Genomic DNA, 24,654 nt, shown 5'->3' with positions numbered 1-24,654 from the left:
GCGCCAATCTCTAATAGTGTAATTACAAAGATCGTGCATCAGATGGTGTCAAGTGTGTACTAGGATCTCTTCTTGACGATCGTGGCTTCCTTTTATGTATTGATCGGGTTCAGACACTTTACCAGGTGTTTAAAGACACTGTTACATATAATGTAACATTGGGCTTTACAGTGTTAACAAGGTGATCAACTTTCCCATATTCATTTTCAGTACTTCAGTATTTGTTGCATGTATGATAATCAGCAGGATTTCAAGAACAATAATACACTTGAGATGATATTATGTTGGAATGCCTTGGTAGATGTATGCATAGCTATCATCACATTTCACATACAAAAACATTGTCAGGAAATCAACATACAAAGAAACACCCATCTTGTTTTCTTTGTACAGATATTTAATATTTAGACTTGGGGCAACAGCCGTTGTTTTTACAGCACAATTTGCATAATTTATCAATACCTCCTGTGTACAATCACAAAACCATGACATTAGATTTTTCTGTTTACATAGAAGTGGAAAACCAGACGGATTTTACAAGCATAATCTTTGTACAGTCAGCATACATCTTTAAATAATCTGAGAATTATTCTTCAGAATTTCGTTCCCCTCGTAACGTTTGATCTCTCTATCTATCTTTTCTTTTTTAAATAGAATTTCCGGACACAAAAATAGTATGAACGAACCACCAACTAAACATGCAACATCCATTGTTGTGAGCACATTTAAATTCTCCTGCAACTACTTGAGTTGATAAAATAAGGTTTGTCTGTGTTTGTATACTCTGGTAAAACTCTGTTGTGTCCGGTGTCAGGGCAAGGTTTATAAGGTCTTTACTCCATCTAACTCCTGTAGGTATTCTGCCATGTCAAGAGAGTAACATACTGCTTGTGTTCTCATCCCCTGCTCATATGCGTTAATGACAGATATCAAGGAAATCTTTCGGTTTCCTCTTGTAGAAAAAAAATATATGTATTTACAAGGTAGGATATAAAGAGATGGCATTTCTGTGTGTGTGTGTGTGTGTGTGTGTGTAGATCTTAGCTAGATAACACACATAGGAAAGGGAGGTCACTTTCAGGAGGACTTGGCCATGCATGGGTGTGGCATGAAGAAACTACTCACGCACGCTGGTATCAAAAAATATCAATTTCAGGTGGGGAACCATTTTAGATAGAACATCAAGTCATTACATTGTTAAACTTTTTTTGGTCATTTTTCAAATGACATATATACTGGAAAAATAAAACTATTCAAAAGTGGGGGTGCATAAAAACTGAAAAGCTAGAATCTGTTGGGAACGTGGCTCTGGTGTTAAGAAAGTGTCTCCTTAGATTCTAGTCTATGTGAAGAGTCACTACTGTGTGTGTGTGTGTGTGTGTGTGTGTGTGTGTGTGTGTGTGTGTGTGTGTGTGTGTGTGTGTGTGTGTGTGAGAGTCTGCTGGGACATTGGGCTGAAGACTGAGTTTCTGGGTTGAAATACAAGCATTGGATAATTTTCTGAAAACAAAATACCTTTCCAATTAGCTATGTACCTTACATCTAACATTTGATGATGTAAAAAACATATGAAAACAACAGCTTATGTGCAATAAATAAAGTTGCATTTAACGGTATGTGAAAGCATACTTATAAAAATCAAAGAGCTATATGTTCTTATTCATTCCCAAACTTGAAGGCAGTAAAAAAACTATACATGTGAACAATACACAAACAGAATAACCCATTGTCCACTAAAATGCATCGCTAATTCAGACTGTAGAATCTAGATTGATAATTCAGACACAGTCACAACACGAAGTCTATGTTGCATAGAATCAGCTGGAGAGAACCTGTGGTGTTTGGTCAATGTTTGGCAAAGATCAAAGGTCAAAAGGTCACTATTAAACCAACCAGCCCTCACACACCTTGACCCTAGGCAGGACATCACTCTGAGTGTGCCCTTTCAACTGAAAGCCACGTTACACACCTTCAAATCTCTTAGAGATGCACACTCATAACAAATAGCAGATGCACACCAGCTAAAATAAATGTGTCACCAGGACTATGACAAACATACCAAAACGTAATAATTTCTTATTTTTTTTACCCCCTTTTGGTCCCCAATTTTCATGGTATCCAGTTGTTAGTAGTTACTGTCTTGTCTCATCGCTGCAACTCCCGTACGGACTCGGGAGAGGCGAAGGTCGAGAGCCATGCGTCCTCTGAAACACAACCCAACCAAGCCGCACTGATTCTTAACACAGTGCGCATTCAACCCGGAAGCCAGCCGCACCAATGTGTCAGAGGAAACACCATACACTTAGCGACCTGGTTAGCGTGCACTACACCCGGCCCGCCACAGGAGTCACTAGTGCGCGATGAGACAAGGATATCCCTGCCGGCCAAACCCTCACGACGCTAGGCCAATTGTGCGCCGCCCCATGGGCTTCCCGGTCGCGGCCGGCTGCGACAGAGCCTGGGCTCGAACCCAGTCTCTGGTGGCACAGCTAGCACTGCGATGCAGTGCCTTAGACCACTGCGCCACCCAGGAGCATTGTAGCATTTCTTAATCAAAGCAACTTTGATTGAACTCATGTTCAAACAATAGCCCCAGCTACCAACCTCTCCCCATAGAAAAACAGAGAGCCCAATAGGATAGTTTGTACCTAGACATGTGATGGAGATAGACACACCAACAGAAACCGTCCAAAGCATGCCGCATCCACCTACTCCCCCACCCCACCCACCCATCCAATGTATAGATAGACTGTTTGGAGGGGACCCTGATATATGAACCATGGGACACACTTTACTATACACAGGCCAAGAGGGTAATCAAGTATGGTCAACTATATTATATTACTATCATCATCATTATCATCATTTATTTAATATATTCATTTGACATACTTATATATATTATATTTCTCTACGAGTGGGGACATACTGTATATTCATCTATACATTCGATAACTTGACAAAGTGCTAAGTAAAACATGAAAGTGTGCATGTGAAGAGATATTTCAAATGTGTGAATGTAAGGAGAAGTCAGAACTATGCTAGTCTTACGCATAGCAGTTCACTGTGTATCTTACTAGGAGGAAAACCAGGCTTGAATCACAGCTAAAACCTGTGCCCAATATTTCACATTTCAAAAATAATACGTTAAGCCACAATCATCCACAACGGATTGTCTGTGATAAGAATATATCTATTTATCTCTCACAACGACAGTGTACTCAACTATATACAAAGTCAACCTCAAAGGCAACAATGCAACTTTTCACTGTCACGTTCATTAGGTCACCCAGCAGAAAACATTTTGCAACTGAAAACTAAAATGAGCATTTCTTCCTGGACAACACCAGGTAGTCCCTCCTTGTTTCAGTCTGTTTTCTTCCATTTGGTGCCTAATAAACATGACCCTGTGCACAAGACTACCCAGTCTGTTAAAACCACACCAATTATACTTAGAACAATGTTTATATAATATATCTGATATATCAGCATCTAAATTTACATCTAGAGAAAGAAGAGAAGGGGAAATATTGTTGTCCCAAAATGTAAAAACATGCTTGCCAAGGTCTTTGTACCTTGTGCCAGATGAGGGAGTCATTTCAAATCGAGAATTAGAATTAAAGTGAGAGTATGTCACAAAATATACTGTGCGTCCCTGGATAAAAAATAATTCATTAATCATTCAGTACTTAAACAATTGAGGAAAATAATCAATAAAACTCTAATAATCATAATTATAATACAAAAATAAGAGGTGCAATCTCCATATAATAAATCTTCAACATTTAATTCCCAAAATGCTTCATAAATTAATTAAATTCTTCTAACAATATACAAAGCCACGAGGGGAATCCACAGGTAGTTATAATTTCATTCATAAATAAAAACATCTCCAGTCAAATAAAGCAATGAGAGAATCTAAACATGTCCAACCCCTGTATTTATGTGTCAGTCTCTTACGATCATCTTTCTTTGTGGTGTGTTTGAATGTGTTGTTGACTGTGTGTGTGAGTGTATGTGTAATACCTGGTTGATTCTGTTCTTGCTTTGTTGCCTCAATGTCCTCCTCCCTGCCCTGGCTACACTACTTCCTGTAAACACAAGTTAATTTCCTGTAAACACATACCTACTTCCTCCCCACTAGCCAATCCCTAGTCACAGCTCAAGCAATTCAAACGCTGACCCCTGACACCAAAACTCAAGATCCACAGGATACGGAAGAGATGTCTAACTCCCGCACCCTAACGGTCCTCGCCCGACCCCAATGCTGGACCTGTGAGTATGTCCAGTAGGTCCATAAAGAGTGGATCAGTGATGGCGACAGTAAACTTGAGCGCCCTAGCCATCCTCGTCTTTCTCTCTGCGAGTTAAGAGCCTATAGAATAGACAAGGTTAACAGTAGGTTCTTTAGGAGTGGATCTGAGCAGAGCTAGCCAGCAGTTTGTGCCAGCTGACCACTCGCTTCCGCACGTCCACCTTATCCAGCCAGATGTAGGCCTCTCCGATCAGGGTCTTCTTAATGAACTTCCCCCCATTGGACACCAGGAAGAGCTGGACAGAGGAGAGAGAAGAGTTAGACAACAGGAAGAGCTGGACGGAGGAGAGAGAAGAGTTAGACACAGGGAAAAGCTGGACAGAGGAGAGAGAAGAGTTAGACACAGTGAAAAGCTGGACAGAGGAGAGTTAGACACCAGGAAGAGCTGGACAGAGGAGAGAGAATAGTTAAACACCAGTAAGAGATGGACAAAGAAGAGATAGACACCAGGAAGAGCTGGGCAGAGAAGAGTTAGACACCAGGAAGAGCTGGACAGAGGAGAGAGAAGAGTTAGACACTAGGAAGAGCTGGACAGAGAAAAGTTAAACACCAAGAAGAGCTGGACAGAGTACCGGACCGCCAAGTCTAGGTCCAATAAGCTTCTAAATAGCTTTAATCCCGAAGCCATAAGACTCCTGTACAGCTAATCAAATGGATTCCCTGACTGTTTGCATTGCCCCCCCCCCCCCCCCCCCATGCTGCTGCTACTCTCTGTTATTATCTATGCATAGTCACTTTAATAACTCTACCTACAGTACTGTACATGTACATATTACCTCAATTACCTCGACATCGGTGCCCATTGACTCTGTACCGGTACCCCCTGCATATAGCCTCCTCAAATTGACTCTGTACCGGTACCCCGTGTACATAGCCTCCTCACATTGACTCTGTACCGGTACCCCCTGTATATAGCCTCCTCACATTGACTCTGTACCGGTACCCCCTGTATGTAGCCTCCTCACATTGACTCTGTACCGGTACCCCCTGTATATAGCCTCCTCACATTGACTCTGTACCGGTATCCCCTGTATATAGCCTCCTCACATTGACTCTGTACCGGTACCCCCTGTATATAGCCTCCTCACATTGACTCTGTACCGGTACCCCCTGTACATAGCCTCCTCACATTGACTCTGTACCGGTACCCCCTGTACATAGCCTCCTCACATTGACTCTGTACCGGTACCCCCTGTATATAGCCTCCACATTGACTCTGTACCGGTACCCCCTGTATATAGCCTCCACATTGACTCTGTACCGGTACCCCCTGTATATAGCCTCCACATTGACTCTGTACCGGTACCCCCTGTATATAGCCTCCACATTGACTCTGTACCGGTACCCCCTGTATATAGCCTCCACATTGACTCTGTACCGGTAACCCCTGTATATAGCCTCCACATTGACTCTGTACCGGTACCCCCTGTATATAGCCTCCACATTGACTCTGTACCGGTACCCCCTGTATATAGCCTCCACATTGACTCTGTACCGGTACCCCCTGTATATAGCCTCCACATTGACTCTGTACCGGTACCCCCTGTATATAGTCTCCACATTGACTCTGTACCGGTACCCCCTGTATATAGCCTCGCTACTGTTATTTACTGCTGCTCTTTAATTACTTAGTATTCTTATCTCTGACTTTTTAATTTGAGGTATTTTTGTTGTATTTTCTTAAAACTGCACTGTTGGTTAAGGGCTTGTAAGTCAGCATTTCACTGTTGGTTAAGGGCTTGTAAGTAAGCATTTCACTGTTGGTTAAGGGCTTGTAAGTCAGCATTTCACTGTTGGTTAAGGGCTTGTAAGTAAGCATTTCACTGTTGGTTAAGGGCTTGTAAGTCAGCATTTCACTGTTGGTTAAGGGCTTGTAAGTAAGCATTTCACTGTTGGTTAAGGGCTTGTAAGTAAGCATTTCACTGTTGGTTAAGGGCTTGTAAGTAAGCATTTCACTGTTGGTTAAGGGCTTGTAAGTAAGCATTTCACTGTTGGTTGGCTTGTAAGTCAGCATTTCACTGTTGGTTAAGGGCTTGTAAGTAAGCATTTCACTGTTGGTTAAGGGCTTGTAAGTAAGCATTTCACTGTTGGTTAAGGGCTTGTAAGTAAGCATTTCACTGTTGGTTAAGGGCTTGTAAGTAAGCATTTCACTGTTGGTTAAGGGCTTGTAAGTAAGCATTTCACTGTTGGTTAAGGGCTTGTAAGTAAGCATTTCACTGTTGGTTAAGGGCTTGTAAGTAAGCATTTCACTGTTGGTTAAGGGCTTGTAAGTCAGCATTTCACTGTTGGTTAAGGGCTTGTAAGTAAGCATTTCACTGTTGGTTAAGGGCTTGTAAGTAAGCATTTCACTGTTGGTTAAGGGCTTGTAAGTCAGCATTTCACTGTTGGTTAAGGGCTTGTAAGTAAACATTTCACTGTTGGTTAAGGGCTTGTAAGTAAGCATTTCACTGTTGGTTAAGGGCTTGTAAGTAAGCATTTCACTGTTGTATTCTGCGCATGTGATAAATACAGTTTGATTTGAGAGAGAAGAGTCATGTTTAGAACAGACATCTAGCAGACACTTTTATCCAGAGTATTCTTGGTAACCAGGACCCAACATTGCGTGCGTGCTAGCTGGCCGGCTACTCGATTTATGTAACTTTCTGTCACAAGAGTTCATATCCAGCGTGAAACACAGAGCATGTGATATAGGGGGCAGCAGTACAGCACACATACGAGCATCCTACGTATTATACTTTAAATGACATATAACAGTATCTAAGACAAGAAAAGAGATGCACGAGGTAAATAGACATTCAGGCAGGCAGACAGACAGACCTGCAGAGAGTGGCCGGTGGGGTTCATGCAGAATCTGAAGGTCTCGTTGAAGGAGGGCTCGCGGTCGTGACGACATACCCGGGTCTTCTTCTTGATGATCCTCTTCTGGGTCGCAATGTTCACCACATACAGCTTCACATAGAGGTCTGTAGACACACACACATATGAGCACACACTACGTTGGTCACAAAATAGTTATCTTCTATTTTCTGAAACAGTCTGTGTGTGTGTGTACCTGAATTCACAGGTATCTGTACCATTTGAGTGTTTGTGTGTGTGCGAGCGAATGTGCATCGACATGAGTGTGTAAACGTGTGTAATGTACATGTGCATGTAGCAGTACCTGGCAGGTGGTCTGGAGACTTGAACTTGTAGGTGATGTTTCTGCACTGGAGAATCTCCAACACCAGCTGGTCTCCCTCTGTCTTCAGCTCCTTCCTCAGAGCTATCTTGATCTCTCCCATTACCTGGGTCTTACCTACACACACACACACACACACACACACACACACACACACACACACACACACACACACACACACACACACACACACACACACACACACACACACACACACACACACACACACACACACACACGTACACACGCACACACACACACACACGTTAATTCACATATGCACACACACCGGTGGAGGTCGGTGCCATTTAAAAATTAGGGAGGACAATTATTTTTTTTACGAGCATGGCCTTATTTCTATTACAGCATATTGGATGACTGTCATTCATATTCCATTCACCCAGTTCAATGTAACAGCAATAGGTTTAGCTACTACATTTGAGCAATCAAAGTGACAGACATTGACACATTCACTCTTGCCTGCCTCTAGCTGAGCTAGGGTGTAATCATTAGTCCAACAGTTGAATATGACAGTTTTCATTCGACAAATTCAGGTATGTTGATCCCCCGTTTTGTTCCGTTTGCTCCCGTTTAAGATTTTTCTTTTCAACAGAATCGGCGGAATGAATACACCCGTGATCACATGCAAACACAGTTCACTTTGATCCCTTTGATCGTTGTGTAATCCCTTACCACATCTACGTGCTCTCCTCCTCTCACCTTTCCCTTCCCTTGTGGACTTCAGTGCACAACACATTAGCTGCTTGTGACCAGGCTAAAAACAAATCCAAGCCAAACCTTCATATCATAACCGCTAACTGCTACACACAGCCTACATCGTTGTCACCATATTAACATCATAGTCAACAAAGCTACTAAAACTAATGCGTTAGTAAACCCACTATAATCATGCAGTACAGTGTACAGTCAGCAGCAAGCAGTTTAGCAGTTACACCGGCGGGCCCCTGTGGCAATAAATTAATAAAATCAAAAGCTTACCTTGACTTGGAAAAGTTCCAGTGTTGGATAGCCATATCCAGCTAGCTAACATAAGATCCCTCTCTGTTTGAGCCGGTTTGTTTGACTAAACTAGCTAGCTGCATTCGCTAGCTAAGTGAAAGTGAAAAAAATACAACTAAATATATCGCTATATAACTGTTCAACTATTGTCTTTCTCTTTGAGTCAACTACTCACCACATTTTGTGCACTGCAGTGCTAGCTACTGTAGCTGTAGCTTATGCTTTCAGTACTAGATTCATTCTCTGATCCTTTGATTGGGTGGACAATATGTCAGTTCATACTACAAGAGCTCTGATAGGTTGGAGGACGTCCTCTGGAAGATGTCATAATTACTGTGTAAGTCTATGGAACGTGGTGAGAACCAATAGCCTCCTAGGTTTTGTATAGAAGTCAATGTACCCAGAAGGGGACGGAAATTAGCTGTGCTCCGGCTACACCATGGTGCTACCCTACAGAGTGCTGTTGAGGCTACTGTAGACCTTCATTGCAAAACAGTGTTTTAATAAATGATTTGGTGACGTGAATATATTTAGTATAGTTTCATCTAAAAAGCATAACTTTTTTAATGTTTCACTATTTTAATGAAATTCAATAACGATGATGGTCCTCCCCTTCCTCCTCTGAGGAGCCTCCACTGACCACTAGAGTGTTCCTTCCATGACACGTGTCAGTACTGTATGAAGTATGCTCACAAGGTCAGATGAATGTGACTGGTGCTGTCACTTCCTGATGACTTCACACCAGTCACAACACTCACACTGGGATTCAACTAAACCTGCCCTAGAGAGCAGACCAGCTAACCATAGTTACTTCTGAGGGATGTGTTGACACATACTGTACACACTGAAGCTCACAGGGACATACTCACACCTATACACACACATGCATGCACACCATAGAATTTCGCTTCCACCTCCAGGTGGTATACACACACACCACTGTGACTTACCCTCAGAGTCCATATGGCCCATTGGTGACATCATCACGTCGGTGCCATTTGGAATCTTCCCACTGTCCGGAACAAGATCATATCAAAATACAGAAATATACACACTGAGTGCACAAAACATTAGGATGTAAAATACAGTATATAAAATAACCAAACTCACAACCGAGGGACCTGGAAGATGGCACTGTCCACGGCATTAGTCCCACCCTCATCCTCCAATAGGCTGTGAGCACTGCCACTCAGACCGCTATCCAATGAGGCGGCTGTTACCGGGGCGTCGCCGGACCTGCTGGGCCGTGCTGTACGGAGATTGGACGACACAAGTCATGAGAGAGAGAGAGGGAGCACTATATAGGCCTGGTTGAGAATGTACTGCCTTATGTGGGTGCACTATAGGTCTCAATAAAGGCCTGGGTAACTGTCTCCTTTGGTTCCAGTGTTGATATGGTATTACAACACCCATGCCTACTGTTACTATATTAAATATTATTTAGCACTTTGAGTGTGATGTATAGCTCTTCCACTTTATGTGACATAACATGGTGTGTGTGTGTGTGTGTGTGTGTGTGTGTGTGTGTGTGTGTGTGTGTGTGTGTGTGTGTGTGTGTGTGATCTAAAGAATAAGGGCAGCCAACACCTCTCCTCCAATACACATCACATTGTTATTATGAAAAGCACCACAATACTATAGAAGACAGGCATGAAACATACACATATGGGCAGATGTAGTGGCATACGTACAGTATCATCCCTCACACATAAACGGGACAACATTTTCAAACCGCTTCATCATTGGACACACAGAGAGAACACAAGGACATAGACACATAACGATCCAGAGAAACAGTATCAAACATTAAGCAACATAAATATGTTCACAACAGACCAAACAAAAGGCCCACAGACCCTATTACGCATTAGTAATCTAAATGTCGGACTAAGTGTGTGTCTCTGCTTTGTGGGGATAACTAATCATTTTACTCTACAACACATTGATGTAAAGTTACTTAAAGCAATTTTACATTTGTTATGCAATCATCACAATTACATCTTAGTAACTGATCGTAGTTTCAAAACTTGAATGGTTTAAATGCCTATTTATGTGTTTGCTTTGCAAAAGTTAGGTATAATAAATGCACTGTTTATATTCACAGCAACTTCTACAGTAAGTAAGTGTGTTACTGACTGGGTTTTGTTCCACAAGACTGTGTTAGCCAGCTGAGCTAAAGCCTAGGCATTAGCTCTGAGATCTAAATGCCAAAACAAGTTCAAATCACTTCTTTAGGTCTGGCAAGGTTATACACAAAACCACCTCTGTCACATAAGTGCAGTGGTGAGATAGATATAGAGTATGACTTGTTGGTTGTGAATGGCGTGGCGTGGGATGTGTGAGTCACGTGACATGAAACTGGATCTATGCCGACGCTCTTCTCTGAGGCCTCTCGACACGATAAGAAAAAATAAACGTTTGCTAATACCATTTAATGACCCAAGGAAGGAAAACGGAGTAAAAACGTGTACAGGTACTATATAAAGTTTTAAAAACTGCCCTGAGTGCTGATTGGCTGACAGCCGTGTTATATCAGATCGTATACCATGGGTATGACAAAAAATGTATTTGTACTGCTCTAATGATGTTGGTAACCTGTTTATAATAGCAATAAGGCACCTCGGGGGTTTGTGATATATGGCCAATATACCGCGGCTAAGGGCTGTGTCCTAGCACTCCGCATTGCGTCGTGCTTATGAACAGCCTTCAGCCGTGGTATATTGGCCATATACCACACCCCCTCGGGCCTTATTGCTTAATGGTTTTATGGTAATTGCTGTCAAAGCCTGATTTATTGTTAGGGAACAATGCCGGAGCCCTGGATTGATAGCCTATTTCCTGGTATTAGCAAACTGTGTCCGCGGTCATTAAGAAATTGTGTCTCGCTGCATGAATCTCTGGTTGTGTGGCTGGTTGTGTGGCTGTGTGTTAGCTCTCTCTGTCTCTCTCTCTCTGGTCACAATCTCTCCTAATATCCCTTTCTGTCTGTTGTACCTTGTCAGATCTCTTTTTGTCTGTTGTATTGTGTCAGATCTCTCTCTTTCTGCAGGTGTGCGTTAGTAGTATCCCAGCCTGTCTCTCTCCGGCTGCAACAATCTTTGCAGTCAGTCACACGACAGAAACGTGCGACTCTCACCTCCTTCTCTCTGTGGCCTCTCTTCAGACATGGCTTTCCTGAAGGTCAGGTGTCTGCTGTCTGCTTGGCTCCCAGTGGCCGATGCTGCCGGGCCCGGCGGGGCGGGGAGCGAATCGGATTGGGCTTTCTGAATGGTGAGCACGCCCACTATGGTGTGTCTGTGGTGCCTCAGGGAGAGGCGGCCTCTTTGGGCTGGGGGGTAGGAGACTGGAGGGCGTAAGGGGCGCAGGCGCGGGACAGGGTCACGCCAAGTGGGTAGAGGGCAGAGGTCAAGGCCGGGGGCAGGGGGCGGGCAAGATGGAGACTCAGAAAGCAGGAATATCATCACCATTGAAACCAGCTTTACTGTCAGTCACATGCAGCCACAGAGTGCTGTGCACAGTCGCCCCGGCCCTCCACATCACATAGGGGTGGGGCGTCTACTGATGTGCATTGTGCTCCAAAATAAAGAAAAAAGAAGGGTGGGTGGGAGAGGGGCAGCGGACTGCATGCACAGCCATATCCGAGTGGACTAGCTTCAGAAAGCCGGACATTTTGGTATAAAACAGAAACCAAAATAAGTCCAAAACACAGGGAAAAAAAGGTATAATGAAATTTAAACAGAGGGAGAGGGTTAGGTTGGGAGACTTTCTTCTGAGTTCATCGTTGTAAATGCTTGGATTAGGTGGTTCAAACGATTCAAGTGATATCTAAGTGTAATTCCTAGCCTTCCCTCTCTTGGACCATGACACCATGACTTGTCCAAACTGAATCAAATATACTGTGTCTACTAATCTACTGATTCTTCTGTGTGTACCATGGTAGTCAATGGCTTGATCAATCATGTGAGAGCACTGGCAGTGGTACTGTGTTCGGACACTGATTGACAACTGGTCCCAAAGTGATTTTTCAAAAGCCCTACTTGTTTGTCGGGAGTCAGTCTTGTTTAAGATCATCATTGTCATTCTGTGACATTCTGTTAACTGTCTTACAAAATGTAATTATACAAGAACATTTAAAAGAATGTTTGAAACAAACTTGGTTTAAGGGAGGATGATTATGCCTGCAACCTTAGGATTCGTTATTTAAATGTTTAGTTCCAATTTATGATCTAATTTAACAGAGGGTTTAGTTTCTCTTTTTAGAAACGTTAGTTTAGTTGTAGTAATTGTACATTTCCTTTTTATCAACCTTTTAACCAATGAAGTATAAAATGTTTTTAACAGCAATCTTTGTGGCTCTGGAGGTTCATTGAAACAGGGTAAACTGAGGAGTAAACTTTAGTGTAAACTCTAAAACAAGAAGTGCTAGAATACGGTAAGTGTGATGCTGGATCTACACACCGTGGGAACATACAGAAGAGAAGCAGTGAGGGGGGGGGGGGAGTACGGAAGGCACCAGAAGTAGGACAAATTAAAAAAAGGAGGGGGAAAAAAATAGAAGGAAAAGGGGAAGAAAGAGAAAACAAAGAAAACAGCTCCAACTGGACAGAAGGGGGAACAGATGAGCGCGAGGCGGCCATGCTGCGGAGGCTTTATTTGTGTCTTTTACTTGGTTGGAGGCGGTGCTGTTGCTGCGGAGCCGGAGCTTCACCCGTTGCTACAGCGACACCGCCGGCGCCATCCTGCTGGTGTTGCCTTGCACTTTTGCGAGGCGCCGCACGTGGAGCCGCGCGTGGCGTATGTTGGCTGTGGCCCTCGGACGGGGAAGGCTTCGATGTGCCGGGGCTACTGTGAGATTTCTCAATAGTGGGCACCTGCGTGTCTAGAACAACCAAATTCACCAATTACCATCTATCATTACCATTAAAGCTACCATCTGTTGTTGTGCTCTTCTGTTTTTACATCAGGGCTAGATAGCTACTAAGCTACATGCCACATTCTGTAGCGCCCTGTTTGAATGACCCTTTGGAAGTGGGTATTTTCCAATTGTTTGGGCCACATAAGTTTTCCACTTAAATTTGGGGTTTTCCAATTAAGTTTAGGGTTAAGACTGAGGAGGTGGGTGTTGTTTTCAAAGCCTTCCATGGCCATGTTGTGTAAGGACAGGAATGGAGGAAGCTGAGGGTAGGAAAAGTCTGAGCTGAGTGGAGTCATGGCAACAGCAGAAAATAAAAACATGGCAAAGCAAAGAGCATGAATCCAAAGCTATAATGGATGAGTCTGAATAGTGAGGGAGAAGTGACAGAGGGGGGATAGAAAGAGAGACAGAGAGAAAGAGAGAGACAGGCAGAGATAGCTAGGCAGACAGAGACAGAGACAAAGACAGCTAGAGAAAATGAGAGAGAGAGAGAGAGAGAGAGAGAGAGAAAGAGAACAAGGGAGAAAAGGAGAAAGGAAGAGAGAACCAGAACAGGTACAGATAGAGAGAAAGGAGTAGGGTAGGTTGTTCGTGATGACTAAGAGGCCTGAGGGAAGGGAAAGACAGAACCTCTCCTACCCTTGGCTGGATCAGGGAAGATCCCATGGCTCCGGCTCTTGATGACCGACGACTTGGGCGGGTCCTGGTTCCCGTGGGCGGGTGTTTTGGGGGAGGCGTGCTGTGAGGGGGGCTTGGGGGAGTCCTGGTTACCGTGGGCAGGGGTTTTGGGGGAGGCGTGCTGCGAGGGGGGCTTGGGGGAGTGCTGGCGCCCCTGTGCTGAAAGGGAGCGCCGGTGGTGCTCTCCCTCACTCTGTTCCTTCAGAGGGAGCCAGCGTGGGACGTTATCCATGTTAGCTGTGTTGGACAGGTCCATCAACACCTAGAGGAACAGCCACATACATCTCCTTTAACATCAATAACACCCACACACATCCCCTTTAACATCAACCTCACATAGTGGATGGCTGCTTCTTATAGGAAACTTACAGCAGCATCACAGTAATGTATGTCACCCTCACAGAAGTGCTATGGACAAAATGCATGTCTCTCTCTCTCACCTCTCCCAGAAAGTCGTTGGAGGAGCACTTGTCGTAGTCCCACACGCTCACCTCCAGCAGCTTCTTCCTCAGCTGAAACACAGCGCACACACACCACACACACAGACACACACCACACACACACACACACACAGAGACAGACACACACCACACACGCATTATTATTCCTCTAAACTCACAAATGCAGTATTCACAGTAACCAGCACACATCAAACACACAGGACATTGTGGTTATCCCAAAAGCAGTTAGTGATACTGCAGCAGTACCTGTTCCAGGTGGATGTTCTTATAGATAACAGTCTGGTTCCACTCTGGGTTCAGACTCTGGCCAGCTTGTTTTGATCTCCTCTTATTCTCAGCACTGGAATCACACACAGACAAAGCAGGCCATTAGCAAGGTATGAACACACACACTCATACTCACACACTCACACATACACATACACATACACACACACACACACACACACACACACACACACACACACACACACACACACACACACACACACACACACACACACACACACACACACACACACACACACACACACACAAAACATAGAAATTCAGAGCACAATAGCACAATGTTAGGGTGCAGGGCACAATGAAAGGAAGTAGCGAGCTATGTTAAGATGTAGGGCACAATGTAAGGGTGTACGGAACGATGTAGGGCACAATGTAAGGGTGTACGGAACAATTTAGGGCACAATTAAAATGGAAGACTAAAGGGAACAACACTGGATACAACGGATATCACAATATCAAGAACAACATCAGGGTGAGGTACAAAGTAAAACACAATATTAGAACAACAATTTAGGGTATTTTATATGTCTGACAGACATGTAGGGAAATGAGTTATGGGAAAGTGGGGAATCATATGTTAGGTCATATCGAGGTGCAGTCTACTGTAGTATGCATATTAGAACACAATCTAAGGAGGTAGGGAACAATATGAGGGCATAGGGCAGAAGTGTACAATGCATGGGAGTGGAAAGGTGTTAGAGTGAGTATATAGTGACTTGCTGGGGTTATACCCTCGTCACCAGCACCACATGCATTGGGCCCTGAGCCTTCAACTCAATCGTCATCACAATCCAGGTCCAACCTTACTACAACCTAACAGCAACCATCAAAGTCAAAAGTCAGAGTGGGCAAATCACATACCTGGCATTCTGGACAACCATGACCTGACTGAATGGGTCCAGCATGCATTAAATATAAGAACAGCATACAAAAACAAGAGTCAGTGTCAGGGGGGTTAGGAGTGTGTGTGGGGTGTGTGTGGATGTAGTTTTGGTGGAGGGGGGGGGGGGGTTAAGTGAGCAGTGAGGGTTCAGGTGTGTGGTGGTGGGGGGGGGGGGGGGGCAGTGTGGTGTGTGTGTATTTGGGGAGGTCAGTAACAGGGAAGTGGGCATGGGGCACAGGATGTGTGTTGGGGCAGTGAGGGAGGAATGTGTCTGTGTGTATTGTGAGTGTGCATTTTCCCCCAGCGTGTGTGTGCTTGTATATGCATGTGTGTAACACTATACAAGTCCAGTGGTCCCTAAGGACTCCATAGAGAAGGGTAGGTAGGGTAAGTGGGAGAGCTGATTACAACATGACATAATCACATTGAGCACTGAGATCCAGACGGCTACAGTGTGGATTGTATTACAAGCTATTATGAGTCTTTATCGATTTCCCTGCTCTATTCTGCCTAGCAACAAGAGCAAAGGGGAAAACTCAGCAGAACTACATGGCAAAATATAACATAATTTACATCACGTTTAGGGTATTACATGTGTGTCGTTTGACGCTGATTAGGTGTTAATGACTCCCTTAATAAAAACTAGGTATCAAATGTCTACATAGAAACAGTTCCTAGAATGGTAATTACATTTCATGTCATGTGACAGGCTTGTAACAGGTTTATCACAGTGGCATGATGGAATTGATCTGACATCAGGTGTGGGTGCATAGAACACAACATGCATGCCATGGCCAGCTAAAATCAATCGTAAATCGATTTTAAGATGAATGGGAGTTCGTTTTAAGCTTTCCAAAATGGCTTCCTTTTGAAGTGGTTGGTTTTAATGGTAATCTTGGTTCTAGGCATTTCTTCCGTATGAATGCGTTTGTCTACATGACCTGAAATTCATAATGCCTTTTACACACGTGAAACACCCTGAAACTAAACGAATCACCTTTCCAGTGTTTTATATACACTTAACACAATTACAAGAACACTTTACCACACAACCATTCAACACTGCTATCGATAATGCTTCCACTACGATATGACACAGTTCATTATTAACTCACGGTGATGCACATCCGACAAGGAAATGCTCTGGTAACATTACAGAGCATAGGTACATGGACAGAGCACAGCAACAGAGCAAGGATGAGAAGTGAAAGAGTTACATAATGGCTGTAGTGTGTAGGCTACTATCGGTGATCTGTGAAGTATACTTAACTTCTCTCACCAAAGAGATTGTTCTCTCCTTGACTTGACTAGTTCCAGTGTTTCTGTCCCTACCTCTCTGCTATAGCCTAGAATCCAAACGGAATACCACTCCTCACTGCCTGCCTGCAAACTAAACTCAATATACTTTCATTTCAAATTTAAAAAAAAGTGATATTCAGTTTGGATTCCAGACCAGCTTTCTTTCTTTGGTAGGGTTGCAGAATTCTCTTAAGTTTCCCAAAATTCCCAAGTTTCCCAGAAATCCGGATTGGAGGATTCTGGATAAGCCGCTTATTCTCTCCTGACTCCAAGAATCTGCCAGGATTTTATTTAGAAACCTGGGAATTTTGTGAAAGTTATCCGAATTTTGTAAACCCTGCTGGTAGCTTATCCAACAGACTCACCCCCTCCCCGGTAGGAGGTAGACTTTGACGAAGGGGTCGGAGTAGCCGTTGTTGTCTCGGGGGGCCAGGTTCCTGGCTTGGAGCACGTGAACAATCAGGTTCCCCAGCTGCTTGTCATAGTTGATTTGAAGCTGCAAAATCAAGAGACGGTGGAATCTCAACGAGACGGCTGGCCTTAGTAAAACACCTTATGAAGTGCATGGATATACAAGCAGTGGTGAGTCAAGGAATCTCAAAACAAGGCTTGGTCAGCTGACCTGTATCTCTCCAGTAACAGGGTGGGATTGTGTCTTCACTGGTTCCGCAGACTGGAAGATGACAGAAACACATTTAGAAACAGTAAGTGTGTGTGCATGTAAAGAACTGTCGATGAGTACAGAATTATGCATAAGTTTAGTTAGAAACACTTTCAAACTAAAAGGCATACAACATACAGTATGTGCCAATATAGAATTGCCTCTATTGAAAATTAGACAGTTCTTTTGAACATAAAATATGTTCTAGTCATGCAACCAGAAGATGACGCCTGTGTTCAATTTAGCTCCACATCATCCTCCACCCGTTCACCTTGCTGCTGTGGCGTTTCTTGCTGACGGAGGGCGACCCCGGCTGTCCCGGACTCTGGATGGCGCTAGAAGTGGCCGAGGCGGCGCCTGAGATGGCAGAGTGGGGTCCTTTCTCTCCCCCCACCGTGGAGGAGGAGGACGTGGCGGTGGTAGGTGGAGGAGCCTGCTGCTGGGACACCTTCTGTAGCTCTGCAGCCAGTTGTTTCGGATCCACCCCCGGAGACCTGGGGGGTCTGTCACCTAGAGCACAGACACACACGTATGGACACAAATTCACAAAGAGAAACACACACACACATTTGAAGTTATGGAATCATTCACTGTGGTAGAGGCCATAGTGATTGAAATATTCTAGTTGCAGAACCTTAAGGGATTTTGTACCTTTAGTGAGGCGAGTCGAGAGAGAGGGGAAGTTGAGAGAGAAGGTAAAGAAAAATGAGAGAGAAGGGGAAGATAGCAGAGAGAGAGGGGGGAGGACACCCTGGGGTGAAGAGGCTAAGCTCTTACTCTACCTGGTTTGTTCTGGTCTGGGAGATCAAGGTGCTGAGAGCCCTCTGAGTCAGCCAGCATGTTCAGATCTCTGAGGGAGATAGAGCGAGAGAGCGAGAGAGCGAGAGAGCGAGAGAGAGAGAGAGAGAGAGAGAGAGAGAGAGAGAGAGAGTGTGAGATTGTGAGAGAGAGACAAAGTGAGAGAGAGAGAAAGTGAGAGAGCCAGATTGAGCGGGTAAGAGAGAGAGAGAGAGAGAGAGAGAGAGTGTGAGATTGTGAGAGAGAGACAGGTTGAGCGGGTAAGAGAGAGAGAGAGAGAGAGAGAGAGAGAGTGAGAGAAAGTGAGAGAGCCAGATTGAGCGGGTAAGAGAGAGAGAGAGAGACAGGTTGGGAAGAGAGAAAAGAGAAACAAATTGTGTCAAAAAGAGAGGACAGAGATGAGTGGGAGAGAGAAGTCACCAGTAAAGTGAGGGAGTGCGAGGCAATGAGATGAATTTAGAGAAGACTGAGATTTTAAAAAGAAATGTATTCTATGTGAATCAGAAACAACCCACTCTAGAGAACTACTGAAGCTAATGAAGACTGCTCACTTCCAAATATTTGAGGTGGAACCCCCGCAAGGCTGTTATCAGTGAGTGTAGGTGGCTGTGCTCAAATATATATCTTAAGGCTTAAATTCCTCCTCCTCTATCAAATCATGACAAACGATAAAGGGAGAAGAGAGAGAGGAAGGTAGCTGGACAGAGAGAAACTGAGAAGGAGAGGGAGATATATAGAGAGAGAAAGAGTGACAGGAACAGAGAGAGAGAGGAAGCCTAAGACCAATTAGAAAGGGAGAGACAGTCAGAGAGAAAGTGGGACGGAGAGGGAGAGACAGTCACAGAGAGAAGAAAGTGGGACGGAGAGGGAGAGACAGTCACAGAGAGAAGAAAGTGGGACGGAGAGGGAGAGACAGTCACAGAGAGAAGAAAGTGGGACGGAGAGGGAGAGACAGTCACAGAGAGAAGAAAGTGGGACGGAGAGGGAGAGACAGTCACAGAGAGAAGAAAGTGGGACGGAGAGGGAGAGACAGTCACAGAGAGAAGAAAGTGGGACGGAGAGGGAGAGACAGTCACAGAGAGAAGAAAGTGGGACGGAGAGGGAGAGACAGTCACAGAGAGAAGAAAGTGGGACGGAGAGGGAGAGACAGTCACAGAGAGAAAAAAGTGGGACGGAGAGGGAGAGACAGTCACAGAGAGAAGAAAGTGGGACGGAGAGGGAGAGACAGTCACAGAGAGAAGAAAGTGGGACGGAGAGGGAGAGACAGTCACAGAGAGAGGAAAGTGGGACGGAGAGGGAGAGACAATCACAGAGAGAGGAAAGTGGGACGGAGAGGGAGAGACAGTCACAGAGAGAAGAAAGTGGGACGGAGAGGGAGAGACAGTCACAGAGAGAAGAAAGTGGGACGAGAGGGAGAGACAGTCACAGAGAGAAGAAAATATGCTCACAGTCTCACGCAGAGTTCTGCCTCGCCACACTGCTGTACCACAAGCCCCTGCACTTCCTCATAGGTCATCCCCGTTAGAGGTAGCTCGTTCCACTCCAGCACCTGCATTCCTATATTCACACACACACACACACACGCATGCACGCACACACGTACACAAACATAGTTAGTTTACCATATAAAATGTATCACACCTAATTCTCACATTCGAAAACTGAAACCAATTAGCTAAGTGTGTGTGTATCACCTCACACACATACAGAAACACACCACACCATCATCAACAACACACAGTACCATTGAGTCCTGTTTTAACACCACAACACACTGCTGTGCAGCCTCCTATAAACTCGAACTCTTTCTCCAACAACCCCATGTTTCGAAGAAAGTTAAACCACATGACCACAGGGTCAGTAGCAGGGTTTGGATCAATTCCATTTCAATTCAGTCAGTACATGAGATCACATTCAAATTCTACAATTGAAAAGTGTTGCTTTGTCAAGTCTTGTACGGAAGTTTTGATTCACTTCCTGAATTGAAATGTAATTGACCCTGGTCAGTAAAGGTCAGATCAGGCCAAAGCACCACAAACTCACACACGCACACACAGGGCGGGCACACACACACACACACACACACACACACACACACACACACACACACACACACACACACACACACACACACACACACACACACACACACAGGCACACACACACACACACACGGCACACACACACGGCACACACACACAGGCACACACACACACATGGCACACACACATGGCACACAAACAGACCAGTCCTACAGCACTGCAAAAGCACACACACTCCGTGCTGTCCAGCAGCACTCACACAGGTGAAAGCGAGTCTTGACGTAGGCAGCTAGACTCCGACTGCGCCGGAGCTCCTGAGCTGTGTTACCCACACAGAGTTTCACACTAGTTACTCATTGACACAGTATGGCAGTATGACTCATCACACACACTCGGTCTGAGCCTTCGCACCTGCTAGAATTGACACAATTCTGTATTCACACCGCTCACTGTGAGAAACCATGTTCCAAAGTTTCAGCGGAAGTGTCACCTTACACAGAGACACTTTGTTTGGCACGGACACAGTCATAGCTGCAGCTCTCCATGGTAAAGTTTTCACTGGCAAAACGATGAGCTCTGCTAGAGTGAAAGGTAACAGTGTCACTAGGCTACTACCCATCTCCTTCAGGCCTGGATGTTTTAGTCATCGGATAATAAATACTACTGGTGAATGCAACTTCCTGGGATCATCCTAAATGTGTGTGTTAATGAGTGCATGCAGGTATGTGGAGTAAGAAGAACATGCATTTGATTTGAATGAGGATTGATGATCTGCACTGTTTGGAGATGGACACTTATCTGGGCCGTGTTCAGTAGGGAAAACATTTTGAAACAGAGAGGTACTGGATCTGAATTTGTACAATAAGAAGAACACAGGTGTTCATTTTCAGTTGCAAAACGTTTTGCTATGGTATGCCCGAATGAACACAACCCAGGCATTGACTGTATGCAGAAGAGATTGACGATGGTGCCTCCATAGCTGACCTACTAGACGAGTGCAGAGGTGAGATCCAACCTGTCACAGCATTAATAAATACACACCGGTCCAGACCAACCTGTAGTTAAAGATCATTCTGATACAGCTGACACAGAGGAAAAGCTGTTATTCAAAATGTTATTTAACCTTTATTTAACTAGGCAAGTCAGTTAAGAACAAATTCGTATTTACAATTCAAGCCCATGATAAATCAGAGAGAGCGGGAGGAAGGGAGGGAGGGAGGACAAAGATAAATTGATGGAGGAGAGATTGGTCAGGTGCAGGGAAGAAGGGACAGAGAGAAAGCAAGAGGGAGGGAGGGAGAGTGAAGGAGGGAAAGATGAAGAAAATGGGGAGAGAGGGCACACACCGAATGCATGCATGCACACACAATAGCACAGACACACACACACAGTGTGACAGATGGATGGCCCTAGCTCCCACCAGGTGGCTCTGAGCTGTATCTCTTCCCTCTTCTCTTTACAGTCCTCCGACCCACCTCTCATACATCAGGCCCCAGACAGCCCCTACAAAGGCAGGGGCCACAGCCGTGCTAATTCACAACCGTCCAGCATGGACCCTGTACAACCCCCAGACTGAGACAGAGAGAATGAGAGAGAGACCAGAGAGCGAAAGAGAGTGAGAAAGAGAGAGACCAGAGAGAGAGATATCAGAGAGAGACCAGAGGGACAGAAAGAGAGAGACCAGAGAGAGAGAGACCAGAGAGAGACCAGAGGGACAGAAAGAGAGAGACCAGAGAGAGAGAGAGACCAGAGAGAGACCAGAGAGAGACCAGAGAGAGAGAGACCAGAGAGAGAGAGACCAGAGAGAGACCAGAGGGACAGAAAGAGAGAGACCAGAGAGACCAGAGAGAGATCAGAGGGACAGAAAGAGAGAGACCAGAGAGAGAGAGAGACCAGAGAGAGACCAGAGGGACAGAAAGAGAGAGACCAGGGAGAGAGAGAGAGACCAGAGAGAGACCAGAGGGACAGAAAGAGAGAGACCAGAGAGAGAGAGAGACCAGAGAGAGAGAGAGACCAGAGAGAGACCAGAGGGACAGAAAGAGAGAGACCAGAGAGACCAGAGAGAGATCAGAGGGACAGAAAGAGAGAGACCAGAGAGAGAGAGAGACCAGAGAGAGACCAGAGGGACGGAAAGAGAGAGACCAGAGAGACCAGAGAGACCAGAGAGAGACCAGAGGGACAGAAAGAGAGAGACCAGAGAGAGACCAGAGAGAGACAAAGAGAGAGAAAGAGAGAGACCAGAGAGAGAGAGACCAGAGAGAGAGAGAGAGACCAGAGAGAGACCAGAGAGAGACCAGAGAGAGAGAGACCAGAGAGAGAGAGAGACCAGAGAGAGACCAGAGGGACAGAAAGAGAGATACCAGAGAGACCAGAGAGAGACCAGAGGGACATAAAGAGATCGACCAGAGAGAGAGACCAGAGAGAGACCAGAGGGACAGAAAGAGAGAGACCAGAGAGAGACCAGAAGGAGACCAGAGGGACAGAAAGAGAGAGACCAGAGAGACAGAAAGAGAGAGACCAGAGAGAGACCAGAGGGACAGAAAGAGAGAGACCAGAGAGAGACCAGAGGGACAGAAAGAGAGAGACCATAGAGAGACCTAGAGGGACAGAAAGAGAGAGACCAGGGGGACAGAAAGAGAGAGACCAGAGAGCGACCAGAGAGACAGAAAGAGAGAGACCAGAGAGAGAGAGACCAGAGAGAGACCAGAGAGACAGAAAGAGAGAGACCAGAGAGACAGAAAGAGAGAGACCAGAGAGAGAGAGACCAGAGAGAGACCAGAGAGACAGAAAGAGAGAGACCAGAGAGGCAGAAAGAGAGAGACCAGAGAGAGAGACCAGAGAGAGACCAGAGAGACAGAAAGAGAGAGTGAGATAGAGAAAGATACACAGCACCACACCATGCGGTCTCCCTCCAGTCAAATCAATAAGTCTCATGAAAGTCATTTCAGTTAATAGGACATAGCCATCCATCTTCAGGTAGTGTTGTATTGACAACTGGCCAGGAGTGAGACTGTCGAGGGATAAATGGACAATGCTTACTGCTTGTTGTGCCTAAGGCCCCTTAGTTTGGATTCAGATCTATAAAACTCTGGGCCATAGCCCTACCACTGAGTTTTAGCACATTCCCAGAGATGTAGTAATGAAATAATATGGGTAAACCCTGAACGAAGGTCAAGATGACAGGAGTAAAGTAACAGAAACTCTAATGTGAGTATTGCTAAACTGGAGTAATAGTTGCTAACTTACAAAGCCATTCCGAAACTTAAAATGCATTTTGAGCTTTGATTGAAGAAAACCTGTGATATCATTACATTCAGAATTCTGAAAGCGCTTGGGTGAAATATCTCAAACCTTTCGTTCTCTAAAGCTCCCCCTCATGGACTATTGCCTGGAGGTGACAAAACAAAATGCTAATGAAATTCTATTTTTGTTGTCTCCGTGTCGTTCCCTCTCAGTCCTCACATCTCACTCAAGTCAGATTCCTCTCAAACCATCTGTCAGTGAGCCACTGCTGCATTCATACACACACACTAAGGATAGAAAATGACAGGAGAGAAAGGTAAACAGAGAGAGATTTGGATGGATAAACAAACGGATTTAAGGAAACAGACAGATGGAGAAAGACAGACGAGTCCTTCTTCTGACAATAATCACTTATGTCCAGGCTTGGACTACTTGATTCTTGAACTGATTGATTCTTAAAGGGGAAGTACATTTCACATGTAGAAATGTCTCTCTCAAATGTTTTTTTGAGCAACATAAGCACTTAACTGATATACTAATTTTGCACCATTTAATATTCATTATGGCCACGCAGAAAATGAAGGTAGTCCCTTCAGGTAGTCCCTTCCTGGTTCAGTCAGTTTGGTGCCTAATGAATACGACCCAGGAGTGCAGTATATATCCCAAGATTTGTGAAGTTAACTTACCCTCTAGTATCTTCCCAGTCTGTTGGGCAACTCCTCCAGGTAAGACTTTAGCTACGTAGGCTCCGATGTGTCCGTTGGTCCCTGGAACCTCTTTACCTCCCACCACTCTGATACCCAATCCATTCCCTGGAAATTAAGAGGTAGAAACCCCCAAATGAGTGAGAAGCATGAACACACACAACTATAC

General features: G+C 44.8%; 1 protein-coding gene across 2 annotated transcripts in view; it reads right to left on the bottom strand.

The window, feature by feature from the left end:
• Positions 1–380: 380 nt before the first annotated feature.
• Positions 381–24,654, bottom strand: part of LOC110516649 (protein piccolo) — a 65,641-nt gene continuing 41,367 nt past the window's right edge. For both annotated transcript variants that reach the window (XM_090213650.1, XM_090213651.1), the window contains 17 exons: positions 24,468–24,593; positions 19,945–20,053; positions 18,481–18,548; positions 17,970–18,208; positions 17,660–17,710; positions 17,403–17,533; positions 15,717–15,743; positions 14,814–14,907; positions 14,547–14,618; positions 14,068–14,368; positions 13,180–13,392; positions 11,650–11,856; positions 9,624–9,762; positions 9,464–9,525; positions 7,476–7,610; positions 7,133–7,278; positions 381–4,551 (listed from right to left, as the gene is read on the bottom strand). In XM_090213650.1, coding sequence (XP_090069776.1) covers positions 4,408–4,551; positions 7,133–7,278; positions 7,476–7,610; positions 9,464–9,525; positions 9,624–9,762; positions 11,650–11,856; positions 13,180–13,392; positions 14,068–14,368; positions 14,547–14,618; positions 14,814–14,907; positions 15,717–15,743; positions 17,403–17,533; positions 17,660–17,710; positions 17,970–18,208; positions 18,481–18,548; positions 19,945–20,053; positions 24,468–24,593 — 2,264 coding nt within the window. In that variant the 3' untranslated portion in view covers positions 381–4,407. The remainder of the gene's footprint in view (positions 4,552–7,132; positions 7,279–7,475; positions 7,611–9,463; positions 9,526–9,623; positions 9,763–11,649; positions 11,857–13,179; positions 13,393–14,067; positions 14,369–14,546; positions 14,619–14,813; positions 14,908–15,716; positions 15,744–17,402; positions 17,534–17,659; positions 17,711–17,969; positions 18,209–18,480; positions 18,549–19,944; positions 20,054–24,467; positions 24,594–24,654) is intronic.

The sequence above is a fragment of the Oncorhynchus mykiss genome, chromosome 21, assembly GCF_057628025.1.
Source record: "Oncorhynchus mykiss isolate SJ-2025 chromosome 21, ASM5762802v1, whole genome shotgun sequence".
Classification (NCBI taxonomy): domain Eukaryota; kingdom Metazoa; phylum Chordata; class Actinopteri; order Salmoniformes; family Salmonidae; genus Oncorhynchus; species Oncorhynchus mykiss.
The sequence above is the reverse complement of the archived record's forward strand: the minus strand, read 5'-3'. Positions and strand labels throughout refer to the sequence as shown.